Source organism: Eriocheir sinensis, chromosome 11 (assembly GCF_024679095.1).
Source record: "Eriocheir sinensis breed Jianghai 21 chromosome 11, ASM2467909v1, whole genome shotgun sequence".
NCBI classification, from domain to species: domain Eukaryota; kingdom Metazoa; phylum Arthropoda; class Malacostraca; order Decapoda; family Varunidae; genus Eriocheir; species Eriocheir sinensis.
The window spans coordinates 1,921,340-1,947,019 of NC_066519.1; the positions used below are offsets into that span (position 1 = coordinate 1,921,340).

Sequence of the window (25,680 nt, forward strand, 5' to 3'; positions counted from 1 at the left end):
GCACACACACATTCATTTCAGTTTTTGTTTCATCCAAGCTCACAATGTCGTAATGTAATAAATCATGAACCTCCGATTTTTCCAGCTGAGTTCTAACAGCATTGACATTCCATGACATTACCTTATTTCACAGGCGTACTCGTATGTTGTGGTCCTCTTAAAAAAAACATAAAATTAAATTTCAGTCACCTGTCCGTCTCTATACAGCTGCCGTTCTTTATAATCTATATAAATATTACAGCCGACATTTTCAGGTCTTTCCTTTTCTCTTTTTTCAGCGTCTTTTAGCCTTTTCCATCCATCTCTCTCACTGCAGGATGAGTATCTTTCTTAGTGAAGATCCTTTTAAAGGTATCGCCGGCCTCCTTCAAACGCTTGGCACGCTCCAGCACAGCGTCACGGCCACTTCTTGACGCCACCCGTGTTACGTCCTCGCCCTGGCCTCGCCTCACCCAGGCAGGGCCGGCCACCTGGCTCCCCGGGGGCCAGGGGCAGCACACAGCCTTGTTACGTCCTCGCCTCACCCAGGCAGGGCCGGCCAAATGGCTCCCCGGGGCAGGGGCAGCACACAGCCTTGTTACGTCCTCGCCTCACCCAGGCAGGGCCGGCCAAATGGCTCCCCGGGGCCAGGGGCAGCACACAGCCTTGTTACGTCCTCGCCCTGGCCTCGCCTCACCCAGGCAGGGCCGGCCACCTGGCTCCCCGGGCCAGGGGCAGCACACAGCCTTGTTACGTCCTCGCCCTGGCCTCGCCTCACCCAGGCAGGGCCGGCCACCTGGCTCCCCGGGGCCAGGGGCAGCACACAGCCTTGTTACGTCCTCGCCCTGGCCTCGCCTCACCCAGGCAGGGCCGGCCACCTGGCTCCCCGGGCCCAGGGGCAGCACACAGCCTTGTTACGTCCTCGCCCTGGCCTCGCCTTACCCAGGCAGGGCCGGCCACCTGGCTCCCCGGGCCCAGGGGCAGCACACAGCCTTGTTACGTCCTCGCCCTGGCCTCGCCTCACCCAGGCAGGGCCGGCCACCTGGCTCCCCGGGCCCAGGGGCAGCACACAGCCTTGTTAGGCCCTCGCCCTGGCCTCGCCTCACCCAGGCAGGGCCGGCCACCTGGCTCCCCGGGCCCAGGGGCAGCACACAGCCTTGTTAGGCCCTCGCCCTGGCCTCGCCTCACCCAGGCAGGGCCGGCCACCTGGCTCCCCGGGGCCAGGGGCAGCACACAGCCTTGTCAGGCCCTCGCCCTGGCCTCGCCTCACCCAGGCAGGGCCGGCCAAATGGCTCCCCGGGGCCAGGGGCAGCACACAGCCTTGTTAGGCCCTCGCCCTGGCCTCGCCTCACCCAGGCAGGGCCGGCCACCTGGCTCCCCGGGGCCAGGGGCAGCACACAGCCTTGTTAGGCCCTCGCCCTGGCCTCGCCTCACCCAGGCAGGGCCGGCCAAATGGCTCCCCGGGGCCAGGGGCAGCACACAGCCTTGTTAGGCCCTCGCCCTGGCCTCTCCTCACCCAGGCAGGGCGTCACGCACCACGCCGGACACATGCTGCCATTTTGGGTGTACTAGAATGTGCTCAAAAGTATTCGTAAGATTATCGACTACTTGGAGTCCGGGAACATTTATAAGTAGCTACTGAGAAATTTTCGTCCCCAGGTTTCGAGTAGGAGTACATGATGCTGTGTACTCACGCACGAGTACACGTACTTGTACCCAAGTCTGCTGGGGAGAAAGAGAGACAGAAAGAGAGAGAGAGGAAATGGAGGGAAGGGCGAGAGAGGAAGGAGAAGAGATAAGGGGAGGGTGAAAGAGGTCTGTCAGTAGGCCTGGCCAGCCCGTCTGTCAGTCTTCAAGGGAGGGTGACTGACACGAGTCCATCAGCCAGTCGTCAGTTCACCTACCAGCTGGTCACAAAGTAACTGCTACTATTACTAACACTTCTGCTACAACAGGTATTACTACTACTACTACCTATCACTAGGCTCATAACACTACCCATGGATATACTATCACAACAACTTCTACCAAAGCCTTGTCAAAATATCACTAGGCTCATAACACTACCCATGGATATACTAACACAACAACTTCTACCAAAGCCTTGTCAAACTATCACTGGGCTCATAACACTACCCATGAAAACACTAACACAACAACTTCTACCAAAGCCTTGTCAAACTATCACTAGGCTCATAACACTACCCATGAAAACACTAACACAACAACTTCTACCAAAGCCTTGTCAAACTATCACTAGGATCATAACACTACCCATGAAAACACTAACACAACAATCTGTACCAAAGCCTTGTCAAACTATCACTAGGCTCATAACACTACCCATGGAAACACTAACACAACAACCTCTACCAAAGCCTTGTCAAACTATCACTAGGCTCATAACACTACCCATGGAAACACTAACACAACAACCTCTACCTAAGCCTTGTCAAACTATCACTAGGCTCATAACACTACCCATGGAAACACTAACACAACAACCTCTACCAAAGCCTTGTCAAACTATCACTAGGCTCATAACACTACCCATGGAAACACTAACACAACAACCTCTACCTAAGCCTTGTCAAACTATCACTAGGCTCATAACACTACCCATGGAAACACTAACACAACAATCTCTATCACAGACTTATCAGATGAAGGTATTTAAGATCGATATTCTCAGATGCTTTCGACTTTCACAACAACTAGTATTTGCAAAGTCTACGAAGATCAGTCGTGTCTCGTGAGTGTTTTCACGTTCACAGTGCAGAGGGTTTGTCACACTCCCACCAGGGCCATAACACTACCCATGGCAGCACTAACACAACAACCTCTGCGAACACCTTATCAACTGACTGACTGAGTGACTGTCTGAATGACCGATTGAGTGACTGACTGACGGACATACTGATTGAATTCACTCAGTCGGCCAATCAGTCAGTCAGTAAGATTGACTGACTGACTAATTGACTGCCTGCCTTACTGACTGATTAACTGATTGGCTGATTGGCTGATTGATTGACTTACTTACTGATTGACTAACTGACTGATTGATTAATTAACTACCTGCCTGATTGACTGACTTACATCTGATAAGTCTGTGATAGAGATTGTTATATTAGTATTTTCATGGGTAGTGTTATGAGCCTTGTGATAGATTGACAAGGCTTTGGTAGAAGTTGTTATGTTAGTATTTTCGTGGGTAGTGTTATGAGCCTAGTTGATAGTCTCATAACTAGTGCTTAAATGACACTCTCATAAGCAGGTCTGGGTGCGAGAGGGAGTTAGGGGTCTTAGTGAGCTCTGATCTCCTTACAAGGGCACAATGCATTCAAGCTAGAAATCGAGCAAACAAGGTACTGGGATTTATTTCAAGGAGCGTAAGCAACAGAAGCGCCGAAGTCTTCCTCAAACTATATTTAGCATTAGTTAGACCTCATCTTGACTATGGGGTTCAGTTCTGGTCACCTTACTATAGAATGGATATCAAAATGTTAGAATCGGTGCAGAGGAGGATGACTAAGATGATTCAGGGGTTGAGAAACTTGCCATACGAGGAAAGACTCAAACAGTTAAACTTGCATTCTCTAAAACGGCGAAGGGAGCGTGGAGACATGATCGAGGTTTATAAATGGATGAAGGGCTTTAATAAGGGGGATATTCATATGGTTTTGTTGGTAAGAGAACCGGGTAGGACACGAAGTAATGGGTTTAAACAGGATAAATTCAGATTCAACAGGGACATAGGCAAAAATTGGTTTACTAACAGAGTGGTGGATGAGTGGAATAGGCTTAGCAGTCATGTGGTGAGTGCCAATACAATTGTCACATTCAAAAATAGTTTAGATAAATTCGTGGACATCGATATTAGGTGGGGTTAGATACACGGGAGCTTAGGTTCAAAGGAGCTGCCTTGAACAGGCCTACCGGCCTCTTGCAGACTCCTACGTTCTTATGTTCTTATGTTCTTATTAACTGGCTGATTGATTAATTAACTGACTGCCTGATTGATTGATTGATTGACTGACTGATTGACTGCCTGTCTGGCTGACAGATTGATTAACTGACTGGTTGATTCATTGACTGGTTGATTCACTGACTAATTGACTGATTGACTGACTAGTCGACTCATGGGGAGGCGGTGGTTGAGTGGATGGCTCACCGGTGCCGTGTCCTCTTGGACGAGGGTTCGAGTCCTGCCCGCCGCCACAGCGGGGATTTTTCAGTCCCCGCCGAGTGGGCCTATCACATTGGGCAAGTTTTCCTCCAACCTCCAGTTAATCGGCGGCACCGTCCACCTCCAGCACTTTTTCCGCCGGCTGTCGGAGCAAATTTGCAGCCCGTAGCTTTCGGGAAGGAACCGATTTGCTGGAGGGAAATTCGAAGTCAACTGACATTCTGTGTAAATTGTTGAGAAAACAAATTAGTTTGCCATAGTGATTTTATTTCTTGCATAACTTGCAATAGAATAAGGATTATGAAGAAGAAAAAAAAAAAGACCAAAACAAAACTTTATATTAGAACAACACAAGTTGTCAGTTGACCTCTTAACATTAACAAACCCCAAACTGTTCTCTCCCTGCTAACTACTGCCGCCTGCACACACGCCTCTCCTTCTTGGCTTTAAGTTAATTGCAGTGAAGAAGTAAAGGCGCTGCGGCGACAATTCTTCTCGAATAGAGGCTCGTCGTCCTGAAGAGGTCGGCCATTGTTGCGGGAGCTGGAGGTAAACGTAACAAACGTGTGTGCCAGGAGAGGTCGGCGGTACCGGCTGAAATCGGAGGTTGGCGGTAGGATGTCGGAGGAAACATAGCCCAGTGCGATAGCCCCTTAAAGAGAGGCTCCAAAGTGAGCCCCGGGGGCAGCATGAGCCACGCCAACACTTGCCGGCTCCACAACGGGCTGGGGCCGAGCACCTCGCCCCGCCAAGACAGCCTAAGCCCGAAACGTAAAAAAAAAAAAAAAAAGAGCGCTGACTGACTAACTAAATCAATCATTGACTGGCTGACTGACTGAATGATTGAAAAGCTGACTGACTGAATAGTTGACTGACTGGCTAATTGACTGACTAAGGCGGGGTTCCCACTATTCCGTCGTGACGGATCCGTCGACGTTAATGACGTCAAAATGACGTCAGCGAGACAGCGGCCGCCCGTCAGGGATGATCCACCCCGTCAGTCCATCGCTCATCATTTGTTGACAAACATATGGACAGCATTAACCACAACAACTTCTTGTACATGTTATTTTGTAGCTAAGTACTTCTATTTCATATTTTCATATGTAGAATATTCAACATCACTGGACTGGCACCACCACCGCCGTTACGGACCCAAAAGTTAACTTGAGTTCATCTCTGGACGGGCTCCGCGCGGGGCCCGGGCTCCGTTGATGACGTCACTGACGGTCGACGGATCCGTGAAAACGGAATAGTGGGAACCCCGCCTAACTAACTGACTGACTGACTGAGTGACTGACTGACTGATTTACTGGCTAATTAACTAACTGACTGACTGGCAAACTAAATCTAATGAAAATATGTTTTTATATTTATGATGGAACAGAAATGTTAGTGAAAAAAAATAGTTTTGAGACTGGTAAAGATTTCGATAAAAAATATGGTGCGTGTGTGTGTGTGTGTGTGTGTGTGTGTGTGTGTGTGTGAGAGAGAGAGAGAGAGAGAGAGAGAGAGAGAGAGAGAGAGAGAGAGAGAGAGAGAGAGAGAGAGAGAGAGAGAGAGAGAGAGAGAGAGAGAGAGAGAGAGAGAGAGAGAGAGAGAGGAAATACGTCTAATTTAAATAATTATCTTTAAGAGTACTATCATAATGTGTGTGTGTGTGTGTGTGTGTGTGTGTGTGTGTGTGTGTGTGTGTGTGTGTGTGTCTGTGTGTACATATCCTGGAAGCCGATCCTGATAAGCTCCTGACATTCTTGCAACACACACACACACACACACACACACACACACACACACACACACACAAGAATACAAAAGGTCAGAAAGCCAAGATAAATTGATAGAAAAATAGATAGATAGACAGATAGATAGATAGACAGATAGATAGATAGACAGATAGATAGATAGACAGATAGATAGATAGTTTCTGGACTGCAAAATCAAGTCATACATCGCACAAGTCAAATTACAGTGAAGGAACTACGAGAGAGAGAGAGAGAGAGAGAGAGAGAGAGAGAGAGAGAGAGAGAGAGAGAGAGAGAGAGAGAGAGAGAGAGAGAGAGAGAGAGAGAGAGAGAGAGAGAGAGAGAGAGAGAGAGAGAGAGAGATAGAGAGAGGGAGAGAGAGAGAGAGAGCGAGAGAGAGAGAGAGAGAGAGAGAGAGAGAGAGAGAGAGAGAGAGATTTACATAGATAGATTTACATAGAAAATCAGACCACACAGACCCCATGGTCCAGACTTGGTGGTCTGTCCTTAAACCTAAGTGATTTTACATTAATCAGAAGACTCCAAAACGTTGCATTTCTACTCTAGTTGATATTAAGTTGAAGGAAGTGACGGTCGAGCTTATTTTTGAAGGAGTCAATCGTGTTACACTGGACCACTGATGGTGGGAGCTTATTCCATTCTCGCACTACAACGTTGGTGAAGAAAAATTTGGTGCAGTCTGAATTTACTTGTCTACATCTGAGTTTTACGCCATTGTTCCTCGTGCGCAAAGTGTCATCGATCATAAACAATGTTGATCTGTCTACATTCGTGAAACCATTAAGTATTTTAAAACATTCGATCAGTTTTCCTCGGAGGCGACGTTTCTCAAGGGAGAACATGTTAAGGGTAGAAAGCCTTTCTTCGTAGGATTTGTTGCGCAAGGAAGGGATCATTTTCGTTGCCCGACGCTGAACACCTTCTAATTTAGCAATATCCTTTGAGAGAGAGAGAGAGAGAGAGAGAGAGAGAGAGAGAGAGAGAGAGAGTATTGTGGCTTAGGAGTGTGACAGGAAACAATATACAGATAATAATAATACGTTCTCTCTCTCTCTCTCTCTCGATTATGAAATGCGCGGCGTCAAACTCACAAGCGTTCAATGCGTTAAGGACCTGGGGGTCAAAATCGCGTCAAACCTCAAATTCTCACATCAATGCATCGATGCAGCAAATGAAGCGAACAGAATGTTGGGCTTCATTAAAAGAAACTTTTTATTAAAAAATAAAGATGTAATACTTCCGCTCTACAATAGTTTAGTCAGACCCCACTTGGAAAATGTGGTACAGTTTTGGTCTCCCCACCATGCAAAGGACATTGCTAAATTAGGTGTTCATCGTCGGGCAACAAAAATGATCCCTTCCTTGCGCAACAAATCTTACGAAGAAAGGCTTTCCATCCTTAACATGTTCTTTCTTGAGAAACGTCGCCTCCGAGGAAAACTGATCGAATGTTTTAAAATACTTAATGGTTTCACGAATGTAGACAGATCAACATTGTTTGTGATCGATGACACTTTGCGTACGAGGAACAATGGCGTAAAACTCAAATGTAGACAAGTAAATTCAGACTGCACCAAATTTTTCTTCACCAACGTTGTAATGCGAGAATGGAATAAGCTCCCACCGTCAGTGGTCCAATATAACACGATTGACTCCTTCAAAAAAAAGCTCGACCGTCACTTCCTTCAACTTAATATTAACTAGAGTTGAAATGCAACGTTTTGGAGCCATCTGATTAATGTAAAATCACTTAGGTTTAAGGACAGACCACCTAGTCTGGACCATGGGGTCTGCGTGGTCTGATTTTCCATGTAAATCTATGTAATCTAATGGCTAAGTTGCTCAGGAGTAGTCTATTGAGAAAAACATTCATTAGCTTAGATTAATACGATACATGAGGGGTGAAGACGGGACGAGAACGTGGCTCAATTCCTGTCACTTGCAACACACACACACACACACACACACACACACACACACACACACACACACACACACACACACACACATCCATGAACCCCCCCGCCCCCCCCCCCCCCCCCACACACACACACACACGCACCGCTCCGATAGCTCAGTGGTAAAGCTCAGCGGAGGTTCGGGGCCCCCTCAAGATAGGAGTTTTCCACTGACAAGGAGCGGTTACTGTCCCCCTTTGTGCGATGAGGCTGCGGTGTGTGGGGTGTGAAGGCCCGCCAGTACCCAGAGATTGACTAATGGGCCTCGCTCTAACCGTGAGGGTACTTGTTGGTCATGACGAGTCCAGTTTGTGATCAGGCCGTGGTGAATTACACACACACACACACACACACACACACACACACACACACACACACACACACACACACACACACATTACAGGAAAGAGATAGATAACGGGGATTTCAACAACTCTCTCTCTCTCTCTCTCTCTCTCTCTCTCTCTCTCTTTTTTATAACGACCTCTTCTCAGTTTATGACGTAACCAAATCATTGGACGTAGTCTATCTTGATTTCCAGAAAACGTTTGATAAAGTCCCACATCATAAATTACTTTATAAATTAAAGCAAATAGGTATTGACGGTTAAGTAATCCAATGGATCGCGAATTGCTTGAGCAACAGACAGCAAAGAGTGGTGATTGACGGATTTAACTCAGAGTGGGCGCCGGTCACTAGTGGCGTCCCTCAGGGCTCGGTTCTTGGCCCAGTGCTCCTCATTATTTACATCAACGACGTGGATGTTGGACTCAATAATCGCATTGGTAAATTTGCAGACGACACAAAGATTGGTAACTCGGTTCTCACTGACGAAGACAGGCAAAGCCTCCAAGAGGATTTGCACAAAATTTCAGCTTGGTCGGATAAGTGGGAGATGCCCTTTAACGTAGACAACTGCCAGATCCTTTAAGTTGGAACAAGAAATAAGAAGTTCGAATACGAAATGCGCGGCGTTAAACTCACAAGCGTTCAATGCGTTAAGGACCTGGGGGTCAAAATCGCGTCAAACCTCAAATTCTCACATCAATGCATCGATGCAGCAAACAAAGCGAACATAATGCTGGGCTTCATTAAAAGAAACTTTTTACTCAAGAATAAAGATGTAATACTTCCGCTCTACAATAGTTTAGCCAGACCCCACTTGGAATATGCGGTACAGTTTTGGTCTCCTCACCATGCAAAGGACATTGCTAAATTAGAAGGTGTTCAGCGTCGGGCAACAAAAATGATCCCTTCCTTGCGCAACAAATCCTACGAAAAAAGGCTTTCCACCCTTAACATGTTTTCTCTTGAGAAACGTCGCCTCCGAGGAAAACTGATCGAATGTTTTAAAATACTTAATGGTTTCACGAATGTAGACAGAACAAAATTGTTTATGATCGATGACACTTTGCGAACGAGGAACAATGGCACAAAACTCAAATGTAGACAAGTAAATTCAGACTGCACCAAATTTTTCTTCACCAACGTTATAGTGCGAGAATGGAATAAGCTCCCACCGTCAGTGGTCCAGTGTAACACGATTGACTCCTTTAAAAACAAGCTCGACCGTCACTTCCTTGAACTTAATATTAACTAGAGTAGAAAAGCAACGTTTTGGAGCCATCTGATTAGTGTAGATTCACTTAGGTTTAAGGACAGACCACCTAATCTGGACCATGGGGTCTGTGTGGTCTGATTTTCTATGTAAATCTATGTAAATCTCTCTCTCTCTCTCTCTCTCTCTCTCTCTCATCGGTTTTAGGCAAGATGCTGGAGTCCATAATAGCCAGGAACATTCGGGAGCATCTAGAGAAACATAGCTTAATTCACGACTCGCAGCATGAGTTCACGGAAGGTCATGCCTCACCAATCTCTTGTCCTTCTACAAAAAAGTATTTGAGGCGGTAGACAGAGATGAGCATTATGATGTATTCTATTTTGATTTTAGTAAAGCGTTTGACAAAGTTCCTCACCAACGACTGTTGCTTAAATTACAGGCTCACGGAGTAGAGGGTAAAGTTTTGAACTGGGTCAAGGCGTGGCTTAGCAATAGGAAGCAAAGAGTGCAAATCAATGGTAAAAGATCTGACTGGGGATGTGTTACGAGTGGGGTCCCACAAGGTTCGGTATTAGGTCCACTTTTGTTATTATATATATCAATGACTTAGATACAGGAATTAGTAGTGATGTCAGTAAGTTTGCAGATGATACCAAGATCTGTAGAGTAATTGAGTCGGATCAGGGCGCTAGTATTCTCCAAGGTGAACTAAACAGATTGAATGTTTGGATGTCTGCTGCCAATTGCCATGTAAAGTTATTTGACAGAGCTATCAATTCAATTACATTTATTTCTCCGGGACTTGTTCTTGATCTTGATCATCGGCGTCAAGTTGGTGCCCTTAGCAATTTATTTAAAGTTTTTAAGAATAGTTAATCGGCATCCTTACACAATGCTTCGCCTGATCCTTTACTCCTGCCCGGGTCACGAGGTTTGCTTTTACTCAAAACGATCTTGCTTTTAATCCTGTGAATTTTTGTAAGACACAAATATGTTTTCTTCCGTCGTTGACAACCTTATGGAATCAGTTACCCAATGAGACTGTGCTTTCTGCCGACATTTCTACATGTAAGTCTCGTGAGAATGTCTTTTTGAAACAGTAATTTTATTTTTCCTCCTTTTGGCTTTGACTGGCCAGTTTCTTAACTATTCCCCGCCTTTGCTTTTCTCCAGGACCTTTTGGTATTTTGTGTGGTTCAACGTGTTGTATCTGCACCCTGAAGGGGTTTTTGGTAGCTTATCAAAATAACAATAATAATAATAATAATAATAATAATAATAATAATAATAATAATAATAATAATAATAATAATAATAAAAATAATAATAATAGTAATAATAATAATAATAATAATAATAATAATAATAATAATAATAATAATAATAATAATAATAATAATAATAATAATAATAATAATAATAATAATAATAATAATAATAATAATAATAATAATAATAATAATAATAATAATAATAATAATAATAATAATAATAATAATAATAACAATAATAATAATTTACTCTTAACAGCATTGCCAGTCTATCCTATTTCTTCTAGTTCCTCCTCCTCCTCATTCTCCTTTCTTTCTATCCCTTTCTCCTCCTCTTTCTTCTTCTATCTCCTCCTCCTCCTCCTCCGCCTCCTCTTTCTTCCTCTGTCTCCTCTCTTATACTCTTCACAGCATCACCAGTCTTATATATTTCCCCTGCAGTCTGTGGCCAGTAATATTTCCCTCAGTATAGTATTTCCGAGTCTCAGTCCCGTCACATTTCAGTCCGTGGTCAGCATGGCGAGGGCAACCAAGCGTACGAGTGTCCTGCTTGGGGCACTGGCGGCGGTGTTCGTCATCATCATCGTCATCCTCTGCATCGTGCCCAAGGCTGGATCGCCCGGACATGAAAGCTTGGCGGAGGTGAGTTGACCCGTGTGTCTATATAGGGACTGTATTCTCAGGCGCTCTCGGCTCCCACAACAACGATTTCCCAAGGCCACAAGGCAGATTAGTCGGGTCCTCACGAGTGTTTTTCATGTTAATAGTGCAGAAGCCTTGACAAACTATCTCTAGGCTCATAACACTACCCATGGAAATACTAACACAACCTCTACCAAAGCCTTGACAAACTATCTCTAGGCTCATAACACTACCTATGGGAATACTAACACAACCTCTACCAAAGCCTTGACAAGCTATCACTATAGGCTCATAACACTACCTATGGGAATACTAACACAACCTCTACCAAAGCCTTGACAAACTATCACTATAGGCTCATAACACTACCCATGGGAATACTAACACAACAACCTCTACCAAAGCCTTGACAAACTATCACTATAGGCTCATAACACTACCTATGGGAATACTAACACAACAACCTCTACCAAAGCCTTGTCAAACTATCACCAGGCTCATAACACTATCCATGGCAATACTAACACAACAACCTCTACCAAAGCATTGTCAAACTATCACCAGGCTCATAACACTACCCATGGAAACACTAACACAACAACCTCTTCCAAAGCCTTGACAAACTATCACTATAGGCTCATAACACTACCCATGGGAATACTAACACAACAACCTCTACCAAAGCCTTGTCAAACTATCACCAGGCTCATAACACTATCCATGGCAATACTAACACAACAACCTCTACCAAAGCCTTGTCAAACTATCACCAGGCTCATAACACTACCCATGGCAATACTAACACAACAACCTCTTCCAAAGCCTTGTCAAACTATCACTAGGCTCATAACACTACCCATGGCAATACTAACACAACAACCTCTACCAAACCCTTCTCAAACTATTACTAGGCTCATAACACTACCCATGGGAATACTAACACAACAACCTCTACCAAAGCCTTGTCAAACTATTACTAGGCTCATAACACTACCCATGGCAATACTAACACAACAACCTCTACCAAACCCTTCTCAAACTATTACTAGGCTCATAACACTACCCATGGCAATACTAACACAACAACCTCTACCAAAGCCTTGTCAAACTATTACTAGGCTCATAACACTACCCATGGAAATACTAACACAACAACCTCTACCAAAGCCTTGTCAAACTATCACTAGGCTCATAACACTACCCATGGAAACACTAACACAACAACCTCTACCAAAGCCTTGTCAAACTATCACTAGGCTCATAACACTACCCATGGAAACACTAACACAACAACCTCTACCAAAGCCTTGTCAAACTATCACTAGGCTCATAACACTACCCATGGAAACACTAACACAACAACCTCTACCAAAGCCTTGTCAAACTATCAGTAGGCTCATAACACTACCCATGGAAACACTAACACAACAACCTCTACCAAAGCCTTGTCAAACTATCACCAGGCTCATAACACTACCCATGGAAACACTAACACAACAACCTCTACCAAAGCCTTGTCAAACTATCACTAGGCTCATAACACTACCCATGGAAACACTAACACAACAACCTCTACCAAAGCCTTGTCAAACTATCACTAGGCTCATAACACTACCCATGGAAATACTAACACAACAACCTCTACCAAAGCCTTGTCAAACTATCACTAGGCTCATAACACTACCCATGGAAATACTAACACAACAACCTCTACCAAAGCCTTGTCAAACTATCACTAGGCTCATAACACTACCCATGGAAACACTAACACAACAACCTCTACCAAAGCCTTGTCAAACTATCACCAGGCTCATAACACTACCCATGGAAACACTAACACAACAACCTCTATCAAAGCCTTGTCAAACTATCACTAGGCTCATAATACTACCCATGGAAACACTAACACAACAACCTCTACCAAAGCCTTGCCAAACTATCACCAGGCTCATAACACTACCCATGGAAACACTAACACAACAGCCTCTACCAAAGCCTTGCCAAACTATCACCAGGCTCATAACACTACCCATGGAAACACTAACACAACAACCTCCACCAAAGCCTTGTCAAACTATCACCAGGCTCATAACACTACCCATGGAAACACTAACACAACAACCTCTACCAAAGCCTTGTCAAACTATCACTAGGCTCATAACACTACCCATGGAAACACTAACACAACAACCTCTACCAAAGCCTTGTCAAACTATCACTAGGCTCATAACACTACCCATGGAAACACTAACACAACAACCTCTACCAAAGCCTTGTCAAACTATCACCAGGCTCATAACACTACCCATGGAAACACTAACACAACAACCTCTACCAAAGCCTTGTCAAACTATCACCAGGCTCATAACACTACCCATGGAAACACTAACACAACAACCTCCACCAAAGCCTTGTCAAACTATCACCAGGCTCACAACACTACCCATGGAAACACAAACACAACAACCTCTACCAAAGCCTTGTCAAACTATTACTAGGCTAATAACACTACCCATGGAAACACTAACACAACAACCTCCACCAAAGCCTTGTCAAATGAGGATGTGCGAGCTCCGAAATGTTGTTATTGTCATTATTATTGTTGTTATATTTTTTTCCACAGCAAGCAAAATCGGGTGAAAGGACGGACGTATTGACAGACACCTCCACGACCTCTACGACGACGACCACGACGACAACAACGACTACTACTACTCCTGCTCCACCACCACCACCACCAACAACAACAACAGAATCAGTAACAACCACTGCTACTACACCTACTACTACTCCTGCTACCACTGAAAAGACTACTACTACTACTGCTGCTACTACTCGCACTCCTCTTCCTCCTTCTACTATTGCTACTACTGCTACTACTACTGACGACTCCTTGTTCCCTATCACCACCACCGAATCATCACCACCAACCACCACCACCAACGACACTGATTATTATGATGACTATGACAATGACATCACTGTGCATGACTCTACCACCGTCACTACTCTGTCCACCACTGAGGACTCTACTAATGACACTCTGTCCACCACTGATGACTCTACTAATGACACTCTGTCCACCACTGATGACTCTACCACCGTCACTACTCTGTTCACCACTGATGACTCTACTAACGAAACTACTCTGTCCACCACTGATGACTCTACTAACGACACTACTCTGTTCACCACTGATGACTCTACTAACGACACTACTCTGTTCACCACTGATGACTATACCACCGTCACTACTCTACCTACCACTGATGACTATACCACCGTCACTACTCTGTTCACTACTGATGACTCTACTAACGACACTACTCTGTCCACCACTGATGACTCTACTAACGACACTATTCTATTCACCACTGATGACTCTACTAACGACACTACTCTGTTCACCACTGATGACTATACCACCGTCACTACTCTGTCCACCACTGATGACTCTACTAATGACACTACTCAACTCACCACTGATGATTATGACGGGACCACCACTAACACCACCGAGACAACCGTACTATCAACCACCATTGAACAACCCACTACTATCACTACTTCTACTACTACTACTACTACTACTACTACTCCTAGTACCACTACCCTTCCTGCCGCCACTGCTACAAGCCCGGAGGAGGACAAAAAGCACTGTGAGACGCCCGCTTGCAAGACCCTGGCCTCCAACATGCTCGCCACGATGGACCATACAGGGAATGTCGACATATGTGAGGTGAGATTTTAACATGGATTTACATAGAAAATCAGACCACACAGACCCCATGGTCCAGACTAGGTGGTCTGTCCCCTAAGTGATTCTACATCAATCAGATGGTTCCAAAACGATGCATTTCAACTCTAGTTGATATTAAGTTGATGGAAGTGACGGTCGAGCTTGTTTTTGAAGGATTCAATCGTGTTACACTGGACCACTGACGGTGGGAGCTTATTCCATTCTCGCACTACAACGTTGGAGAAGAAAAATTTGGTACAGTCTGAATTTACTTGTCTACATTTGAGTTTTATGCCATTGTTTCTCGTACGGAAAGTGTCATCGATCATAAACAATTTTGTTCTGTCTACATTCGTGAAACCATTAAGTATTTTAAAACATTCGATCAGTTTTCCTCGGAGGCAGCGTTTCTCAAGAGAGAACATGTTAAGGGTGGAAAGCCTCTCTTCGTAAGATTTGTTGCGCAAGGAAGGGATCATTTTTGTTGCCCGACGATGAACACCTTCTAATTTAGCAATGTCCTTTGCATGGTGGGGAGACCAAAACTGTACCGCATATTCCAAATGGGGTCTGACTAAACTATTGTAGAGCGGAAATATTACATCATTATTTTTGAATAAAAATGAAGCCCAACATTCTGTCCGCTTTATTTGCTGCATCGTTGATGGAAGTGACGGTCGAGCTTGTTTTTGAAGGAGTCAATCGTGTTACACTGGACCACTGACGGTGGGAACTTATTCCATTCTCGAACTACAACGTTGGAGAAGAAAAATTTGGTGCAGTCTGAATTTACTTGTCTACATTTGAGTTTTATGCCATTGTTTCTCGTACGCAAAGTGTCATCGATCATAAACAATTTTGTTCTGTCTACATTCGTGAAACCATTAAGTATTTTAAAACATTCGATCAGTTTTCCTCGGAGGTAGCGTTTCTCAAGAGAGAACATGTTAAGGGTGGAAAGCCTCTCTTCGTAAGATTTGTTGCGCAAGGAAGGGATCATTTTTGTTGCCCGACGATGAACACCTTCTAATTTAGCAATGTCCTTTGCATGGTGGGGAGACCAAAACTGTACCGCATATTCCAAATGGGGTCTGACTAAACTATTGTAGAGCGGAAATATTACATCATTATTTTTGAATAAAAAGTTTCTTTTAATGAAGCCCAACATTCTGTCCGCTTTATTTGCTGCATCGATACAATGCTGTGAGAATTTGAGGCTTGACGCGATTTTGACTCCCAGGTCCTTAACGCATTGAACGCTTGTGAGTTTAACGCCGCGGATTTCGTAATCGAACTTCTTATTTCTTGTTCCAACTTGAAGGACCTGGCACTTGTCTACGTTAAAGGGCATCTCCCATCTATCCGAATTGACCACAAATTTATAAGTTCTATAAAATATGTTTAGGCAATTCTCAATATTGGTACACACACACACACACACACAGACACAGACACACACAGACACAGACACAGACACAGACACAGACACACACACACACACACACACAGTAGTAGTAACACTCCCTGTAATGAATGTATCACCAACTACTACTACTACTACTACTACTAATACCACCACCACTACAGGACTTCTACCAGTACGCCTGTGGTGGCTTGATGCAGAACCCATTCCTGCACGCCCGGGACCCAGAAGTCATCGCCCGGAATCTGATCAAAGGTGGGTAGCAAGTGTGTTGTTTTGGGATAGGTTTATAGAGGCATTTTGTACGTGTGTGTGTGTGTGTGTGTGTGTGTGTGTGTGTGTGTGTGTGTGTGTGTGTTAATTGCTCTTCTTCCTTCCTTCTTTCTTCCCTCTTTCCTTTCTTTCCTTCCTCCCCATAACCCTCACCTAGTCCCTTCCTTCTCTCCTTCACCCTTCCCTTCTTCCACCCTCCCTCCCTTCTCTCCATAGCCCCTCTCCCTCAAGTTCATTCATTTCTTCCTCGGCATCTTAAAGAATGCGCACTCCCCGCTCGATCTCTATCTTATTCGTCTCCTTCAACAACAACAACAATATAATGATAATGATAATGCCACACATCAACACTCTCTAACCCTTGACAGAGGAGCTGGACACAACAGACCCAGATGAGGGTTCCGCCCTGGGCAAAATGAGGATCTTCTACGACAGCTGCCTCGGTGCGGTGGACCAGGACGCGACCCAGGGCTGGCAGGCGGCTATGCAGGAGGTCTTTGGGCGGGACTGTTTTGACTGGAGCTCACCGTCTGCCATGGCGCCCCTGAACCTCACCCTGGTCTTGGCCAAACTGATGCTGCACGACTTGTGAGTGTGTTTGTATGAGAGAGAGAGAGAGAGAGAGAGAGAGAGAGAGAGAGAGAGAGAGAGAGAGAGAGAGAGAGAGAGAGAGAGAGAGAGAATCGTAACATACTTTTGTTCTGAGGAGCGGTGCAACACTAGCCTGGCAACACTACACGCAGTATAAATTTTAGCCTGGCAACACGACACACACAGTATAAATTTTAGCCTGGCAACACGACACACACAGTATAAATTTTAGCCTGGCAACACGACACACAGTATAAATTTTAGCCTGGCAACACGACACACAGTATAAATTTTAGCCTGGCAACACGACACACAGTATAAATTTTAGCCTGGCAACACGACACACAGTATAAATTTTAGCCTGGCAACACGACACACTATAAATTTTAGCCTGGCAACACTACACACACTATAAATTTTAGCCTGGCAACACGACACACTATAAATTTTAGCCTGGCAACACGACACAGTATAAATTTTAGCCTGGCAACACGACACACACAGTATAAATTTTAGCCTGGCAACACGACACAGTATAAATTTTAGCCTGGCAACACGACACACACAGTATAAATTTTAGCCTGGCAACACGACACAGTATAAATTTTAGCCTGGCAACACGACACACACACTATAAATTTTAGCCTGGCAACACGACACACACTATAAATTTTAGCCTGGCAACACTACACACAGTATAAATTTTAGCCTGGCAACACGACACACACTATAAATTTTAGCCTGGCAACACGACACACAGTATAAATTTTAGCCTGGCAACACTACACACAGTATAAATTTTAGCCTGGCAACACGACACACAGTATAAATTTTAGCCTGGCAACACGACACACAGTATAAATTTTAGCCTGGCAACACGACACACAGTATAAATTTTAGCCTGGCAACACGACACACAGTATAAATTTTAGCCTGGCAACACGACACACACTATAAATTTTAGCCTGGCAAGTGGCAACACGACACACAGTATAAATTTTAGCCTGGCAACACGACACACAGTATAAATTTTAGCCTGGCAACACGACACACAGTATAAATTTTAGCCTGGCAACACGACACACACTATAAATTTTAGCCTGGCAACACTACACACAGTATAAATTTTAGCCTGGCAACACGACACACTATAAATTTTAGCCTGGCAACACGACACACACTATAAATTTTAGCCTGGCAACACGACACACACTATAAATTTTAGCCTGGCAACACGACACGCAGTATAAATTTTAGCCTGGCAACACGACACACACTATAAATTTTAGCCTGGCAACACGACACACACTATAAATTTTAGCCTGGCAACACGACACACACTATAAATTTTAGCCTGGCAACACGACACACACTATAAATTTTAGCCTGGCAACACGACACGCAGTATAAATTTTAGCCTGGCAACACGACACACAGTATAAATTTTAGCCTGGCAACACGACACACACTATAAATTTTAGCCTGGCAACACGACACGCAGTATAAATTTTAGCCTGGCAACACGACACGCAGTATAAATTTTAGCCTGGCAACACGACACACAGTATAAATTTTAGCCTGGCAACACGACACACACTATAAATTTTAGCATGGCAACACGAGACACAGTATAAATTTTAGCCTGGCAACACGACACGCAGTATAAATTTTAGCCTGGCAACACGACACGCAGTATAAATTTTAGCCTGGCAACACGACACACACCCTCGCGCCCACCAACGTCAGCACAAACGATGGATAAGGTGAAATGTTTTTGTAAATAGTTCCGTGCTTCGCTTGTTTGGCGTTTTGTGATACTGTAACACCATCGTTTTCAGGAGGCTTTTCTGTATAAGATAGAATAGTTCATATTAGTACGCATTTCATAGCCGTTGGCAATGGTCGTCATAAGCAAACTGCTCGGAAGCATGGAGCTAGTCATAAAAACACCTCACTTCATCCACCGTTTATAGTGTTGCACGCACTGCTCCTCAGAACAAACGTGTGTTGCGATTCTCTCACATACTTGGCACTGCTTCAGTAGCTTTTCAAACCCCGTGTATTATCTGCAAGTTGTCAGGCTTTTCTGTTGCACCAGTTATTGACCTGAGCCTCAGGCGAGGATCCGGAAGAAAAGTTTTGTTGACCCGATGTCAGGATTTTTGCGGGTGGAAGGGGCATTAGCATTACCGGTTCGCCATTCTCGGCAGTGGTGCTCCTGAATATCTGGTGGACTGACCTGCATCAACGGCATAACGACCTGGACTTGGTGCCAAGGCATTCCTAGGCGGCCAGTGTTCCTCTTCGGATCCAAATGGGACGGCCGATTCCTCTGAGAAAAAGCACAGACCATTTCCTAACGAGCTCGAGAACTCAGCCACATTGCAGCCTAAGCGAAGAGATGACGGCGGTTCTTCTCCGCAAACTTGTTTATCACACGATCAACAAACACGCACGCCACTGTGGACGGCGAGTAGCGCGAGGCCGTGGAGGCGATCCTGGCCATGGTGCTCCTCAGGTATGTGTTTAGGCGCTTCAGGGCTGAGAACGACCGTTCGGCTTCTGCAATTGAGACCGGCAGGGTCAGTAAGATGGTCAGGAGCTTTGCGATGTTGGGAAACATACGGGCCTCGGCGTATTCCTTCGCGTTCTCGAGTCTCGAACGTGCCCACCGCTGTGTCTCCGTCCGCACGAGCACCAATGACTCAACGTTGCTCTCGTAGAGCTTAGAGGCTTCAAGAAGAGCACCCACGTCTGTTTTTGAGCCCTTGGGCAGCTTCTTCAACCGGAGAGCAACTGGCACAGTGTCGTCGTCAAATCTGCTCTTCAGGTCGACGGTCACCTGGTCAACGAGCGAAATATACACTGAGCATCGATAGTACTCCTCAGCAGTAGCGGCCGGGCCATTCGCGCGCTGTGTCTGTCGTGCACAGACTCAGGGAACAGGCACGTCACCGTGAGCTGGGTCCACTTCAACCAGGAGGTCTTTGGCTTTTGTGAACACAGAGTGCAATTACTCCTCGGCATCCGCTCTGAACTTGGCCAATAGAGTCTCGATCTCACGAATTGGTGCGTACGCAGATACCAGGTCACCGTCCTTCTGCAGGGTTCTTCTCGGCTCGAGTGTGTGCGGCAAAACTGACTCGGCCACAACCAGCCCAACGAGAAAGCGGGGGTCTCGAATCGCGGCGAGTAAGAGCCCAGCGTTGGCATCCAGCTTCATCTCATCCTCCAGGAAAACCGCGATGGGAGGCAGAAACTCATTTAAAGCTTCACGAACTCAGTGAACCAGAGCGTCCGCATGTTGCTTGCGTAGATGAAGTTTTATACTTCGTTAAGCGTCTGGAGGGCGAGTCTGACTTCTTAGACATCACAGGCCTTGGTCAGCACCGGGTTCAGTCGGTGATTGAAACAGTGGATCGGTTTCGCCAGGGGGTACTGCTGCATGATGATGGCGGCACAACCTGAGCTTTCCTATCATGGCCCTCGCCCCGTCGAAGCCTAGGCCCCGGCATTTTGACATCTCCAAGCCTAGGCCATCGACGGTGCGGATGAGCAGCTGGGCCAGGCCTTCACCGGTGAGGTCCTGGGCACGGACGAAAGCGAGGAAGTCCTCCTTGATGTCTTCTTTGACGTGTAGAATGATGATGGTGGCTTGTTCCTTCCCTGAGACGTCCGAGGTCTCCTTCAATAGCACCGCGTCCACCCCGGACACTCCGGCCAAGATTTCCTCTTGCAACAGTCGACCTGCGAGGCAGAACATGACTCAGTGACACTTGCTCTTAGCGTGCATTCTACTCTGGGAATAAGAGAGCTATTTTGTGGTGTCACCCACCTGTGATATCGATTAGCTCGTCCTGAATGGTCTTACTGATGAGGGCGGAGTTACTGGCCCGGCTGGCCGAGTTGGTGATGAAAGGGTTGAGGTCGGCATCTCCTCCCCGGGCTCGGTAACGTAGTAGCGCTCTGAAGACTCCCTCTCCAGTCTTGCTCGGAGTAGAGAGGTCCAATGGACCGTCATCCCGATGTCCACGGAGGGGCAGCATATTTCGTCCGCAGAAGACGATGCTCTGAGTGATGATTGGAACCAGCATGCGCCGGTTGGTCTCGATCTGCTCCTTCCTCTTCGCTTGTAGCATGGTGTCGACAGCCCTCGTCGAGTTTCGTACAGTGTCGACAAACCCCTCCATTTGCGTCATAGCCGCCGCATGATACCCACACGCGTTTTGGCTGCTGAGCAGTTCGGTGGCCTTTTTATACTTGCACATCGGCTTCAACACCATGGTGCCCAGCCTTTGGCCTCCAACTCCGCCCGTGTCTCCGCCGAACAGCACACAGGCTATGAAGTATCCGCCCTCGTTCAGCAGCGAGTGTTTCAGTCCGGGGCATGTGATGCACCAGCCTGGGTGGAATCGTCTCTTATGACCACCTTCGTCGGTGAGGGGCAGCGATTCGACAGACGGGGCCTTCTGGTTGATTATGGCCATTTTCTCGGCGTCCGTGGCCGCCTTGTTCTCAATGTCGCTGGTGACGTCCACTGGAGCTGCAGGCAGTGTCAGTGTGCCAAGCGAAAGAGGAGCTCGTCCTCCTGTTCCTCAGCGTCAGCTTCGGCTTCGGTGTCAGGTCTGTCATCTATCGATGTCGAAGTGCTTGGCTGTTGCTCGAGCTCATTGCCGTCACGGTCACCATCATCACTCTTCTTGGGCACTTTGGCCTTGAAGAACGAGCATCCATTTTCTTGTTGAAGTGTCCGACGATATTGCCTAACACACAATGTGGAATGTCCCGCGAGTTTCATTGTTATACCCGTAGCGCGCTTTTGAGCTAGTTTTCCTGTAACCGCTCAGGACCATGGAGGGGGCCCGGGCCCCCTGGGCCCCCCCTTGGATCCGCCAGTGCTGAGCCTCTTCATGTGTTGTATGCATGCAGCTTTAAGCACGGACATCGCCCACGCGTCCTGCAGCCGTGAGAGCACTCGGCACTTCATCCTACTAGTCTCTAGTACAAATTGTACGAGGGATTTCAGCACGTATGCCATGCCGTCCAGAACATGAGCTGTTGGCCAGGGTGTCGAGTATTAATACAAAAAGGCGGGCGCGTTGCCATGACACCCTCGCCTCAAATGGCTCCTTCCGCCCTCGCATTCTCGCTCCCAGTGTGGCCGCGGCCAAAGAAGCTGTGTTGCTTGTGGTCTTCTTGATGTTGATTCTCGTAAAGGTTATCATTATCATTGGCAACCATGAAAGGGCATCAATCCCTTCAACCCCGTGAGGAAAAATAGGGAAATTAAGCGAAGAGGAACAAGACTAACAATAAGGACGAGGAAGAGAGAAGAGTACAGACGTGGAGGGACAGAGGGGCGGGGCAACAAATATCCCAAAACACACAAGTAAACAGAGATCAAGATAGATAAGTAAACAGAAAAGACTAACTCAGTATTAGCATAATGTTACTGTCTCTCTCTCTCTCTCTCTCTCTCTCTCTCTCTCTCTCTCTCTCTCTCTCTCTCTCTCTCTCTCTCTCACGCACGCACACACGCACGCACGCACGCACGCACGCACACGCACACACACACACACACACACACACGGTCAAAAAGAAAGCATCGTTCCTATGTATAGTACTTACCCTCCGCAGCACTCCATTCTTCGACGTGGACGTGGACGTCAACCATGAAGACAACCAGAACTTCTTCGTGACGCTGAGCCCCGCCCTCCCCGGCTCCCCTTTCAGCGATGACCTGGCGCGGCGGGTGTGTCTGGCGGCCCACCACAGGAGGCTGGAAGACCTGGTGGGCGGGGATTCTGTTGACCTTAACGAGGAATACTCCGTCAACTTCACCGAGTGTGTGGTAAGTAAGTGTGTCGGGCCTGCTGCCAACCTCAGGGCGTGAATACTACACAGTGCTTGAGGTGCCGTGGGCTGTATTTTTCAGGGGCGGGGGGCGGACGACCCCCATCTGCTAAAAGGTCCACTTTCTGAGAAAGTCAAAACGAAACGCCGGAGACCTTGGGATTTCCTTTTTGCTTATTTATTTACCACTGAATAATATACGTAAGTAGTTGACGAAACATCCACTAAATGAAAAAATCAAAGTTATGTCGCCATATACTAAATAAGCAGCAGGATACGGTCCTGTGCCAAGCCTCCAAAAAGGTCAACTCCTCACCCAGCCATACGCCGCGTGCTGAAGGAACGCTGACGTGCGGTAGTTAGCTTGGCGACAGGTGCCTGGCCGGCTGTACATAATATACTGTCAAGGACTGAACAGAAACACAACTCACACATCATCCTCACCCAGGTGATTGTCTCTGGAATGGAGGCATACATTCCTCGTTCTTTCTCTACTCCTCACGCTAAAAAGCCTTGGTTTAATTACGCTTGTTCTCGTGCTGTCAATGATAGAGAGATAGCTCACAAAAGGTACCAGAGCCTTCAAACTAATGCTAATTATGAACTTTACATTTCTGCCCGAAATCGTGCCAAATCTATTCTCCGACTAACCAAAACTTCTTTCATTAATAGAAAATGTCAAAACCTTGCTTTCTCTAACTCTTCCCGTGACTTCTGGCATCTAGCCAAAAACATCTCCTCAAACTTCACTTCTTCATCTTTCCCTCCACTCCTCAGTCCTGACGGCAACACTGCCGTCTCATCTATCTCTAAGGCTGAACTCTTCTCTCAAACTTTTTCTAAAAACTCCACTCTGGACGATTCTGGGCATATTCCTCCTACTCATCCCCCCTCTGACTCCTTTATGCCTGTTATAAAGATTCTTCAAAATGATGTTTTCTATGCCCTCTCTGGCCTCAATCCTCAGAAGGCTTATGGACCTGATGGAGTGCCTCCTATTGTCCTTAAAAACTGTGCCTCCGTGCTGTCACCCTGCCTGGTCAAACTCTTTCGCCTCTGCCTGTCAACATCTACCTTTCCTTCTTGCTGGAAGTATGCCTTCATACAGCCTGTGCCTAAGAAGGGTGACCGCTCCAATCCCTCAAACTACCGTCCTATAGCTTTACTTTCTTGTCTATCTAAGGCTTTTAAATCAATCCTTAACCGAAAGATTCAAAAGCACCTTTCCACTTCTGACCTTCTATCTGATCGCCAGTATGGGTTCCGCAAGGGGCGTTCTACTGGTGATCTCCTAGCCTTCTTAACTGACTCTTGGTCATCCTCTCTTAGCCGTTTCGGTGAAACTTTTGCTATTGCGCTGGACATATCAAAAGCTTTTGATGGGGTCTGGCACAAATCTTTGCTTTCTAAACTACCCTCCTACGGTTTCTATCCTTCTCTCTGTACCTTTATCTCCAGTTTCCTTTCTGACCGTTCTATTTCTGCCGTGGTAGACGGTCACTGTTCTTCCCCTAAATCTATTAACAGTGGTGTCCCACAGGGTTCTGTCCTATCTCCCACTCTTTTTCTGTTGTTCATTGATGATCTTCTTTCCAAAACGAACTGTCCACTGCATTACTCAACTTCTTTTAATAGAAGACCCACCCTTCAGGAACTTAACGACTCAAGGCTGGAGGCTGCAGAACGCTTAGCCTCAGACCTTACTATTATTTCCGATTGGGGCAAGAAGAACCTGGTGTCCTTCAGCGCCTCAAAACACAGTTTCTCCACCTATCCACTCGACACAATCTTCCAAACAACTATCCCCTATTCTTTGACAACACCCAGCTATCACCTTCCTCAACACTAAACATCCTCGGTCTATCCTTAACTCAAAATCTCAACTTGAAACTTCATATCTCATCTCTTACTAAATCAGCTTCCTCGAGGCTGGGCGTTCTGTACCGTCTCCGCCAGTTCTTCTCCCCTGCACAGTTGCTGTCCATATACAGGGGCCTTGTCCTCCCTCGTATAGAGTATGCACCTCATGTGTGGGGCTCCACCACACAGCTCTTCTGGACAGAGTGGAGGCTAAGGCTCTTCGTCTCATCAGCTCTCCTCCTCATACTGATAGTCTTCTACCTCTTAAATTCCGCCGCAATGTTGCCTCTCTTTCTATCTTCTATCGATATTTCCACGCTGACTGCTCTTCTGAACTTGCTAACTGCATGCTCCCCCCTCCGGCCCCGCTGCACTCGACTTTCTACTCATGCTCATCCCTATACTGTCCAAACCCCTTATGCAAGAGTTAACCAGCATCTTCACTCTTTCTTCCCTCACGCTGGTAAACTCTGGAACAATCTTCCTTCATCTGTATTTCCTCCTGCCTACGACTTGAACTCTTTCAAGAGGAGGGTATCAGGACACCTCTCCTCCTGTACTTGATCTTCCTTTCGGCC

The 25,680-nt window shown here is 46.3% G+C and overlaps 2 protein-coding genes and 1 long non-coding RNA gene across 3 annotated transcripts in view; 2 read left to right on the top strand and 1 right to left on the bottom strand.

The window, feature by feature from the left end:
• LOC126997109 (translation initiation factor IF-2-like) overlaps positions 1-1,471 on the top strand; it is a 2,387-nt gene extending 916 nt beyond the window's left edge. The window contains exon 2 of the mRNA XM_050858169.1: positions 457-1,471. Coding sequence (XP_050714126.1) covers positions 457-1,471 — 1,015 coding nt within the window. The remainder of the gene's footprint in view (positions 1-456) is intronic.
• Positions 1,472-1,769: 298 nt separating this feature from the next.
• Positions 1,770-23,240, top strand: LOC126996751 (mucin-5AC-like; the record flags this gene model as incomplete). Its single annotated transcript, XM_050857589.1, is given in 6 exon segments — positions 1,770-1,934; positions 11,226-11,363; positions 13,987-15,102; positions 16,690-16,780; positions 17,167-17,386; positions 23,027-23,240. Coding segments are annotated over 5 exon segments (1,767 nt in total), but the record flags the coding sequence as incomplete, so codon positions are not given.
• LOC126996754 (uncharacterized) lies at positions 11,641-13,946 on the bottom strand. Its single transcript, XR_007751455.1, has 3 exons — positions 13,417-13,946; positions 12,589-13,209; positions 11,641-11,965 (listed from the first exon to the last, which is right to left on the bottom strand). It is a non-coding gene; the product is annotated as an uncharacterized LOC126996754 (long non-coding RNA).
• Positions 23,241-25,680: the final 2,440 nt, after the last annotated feature.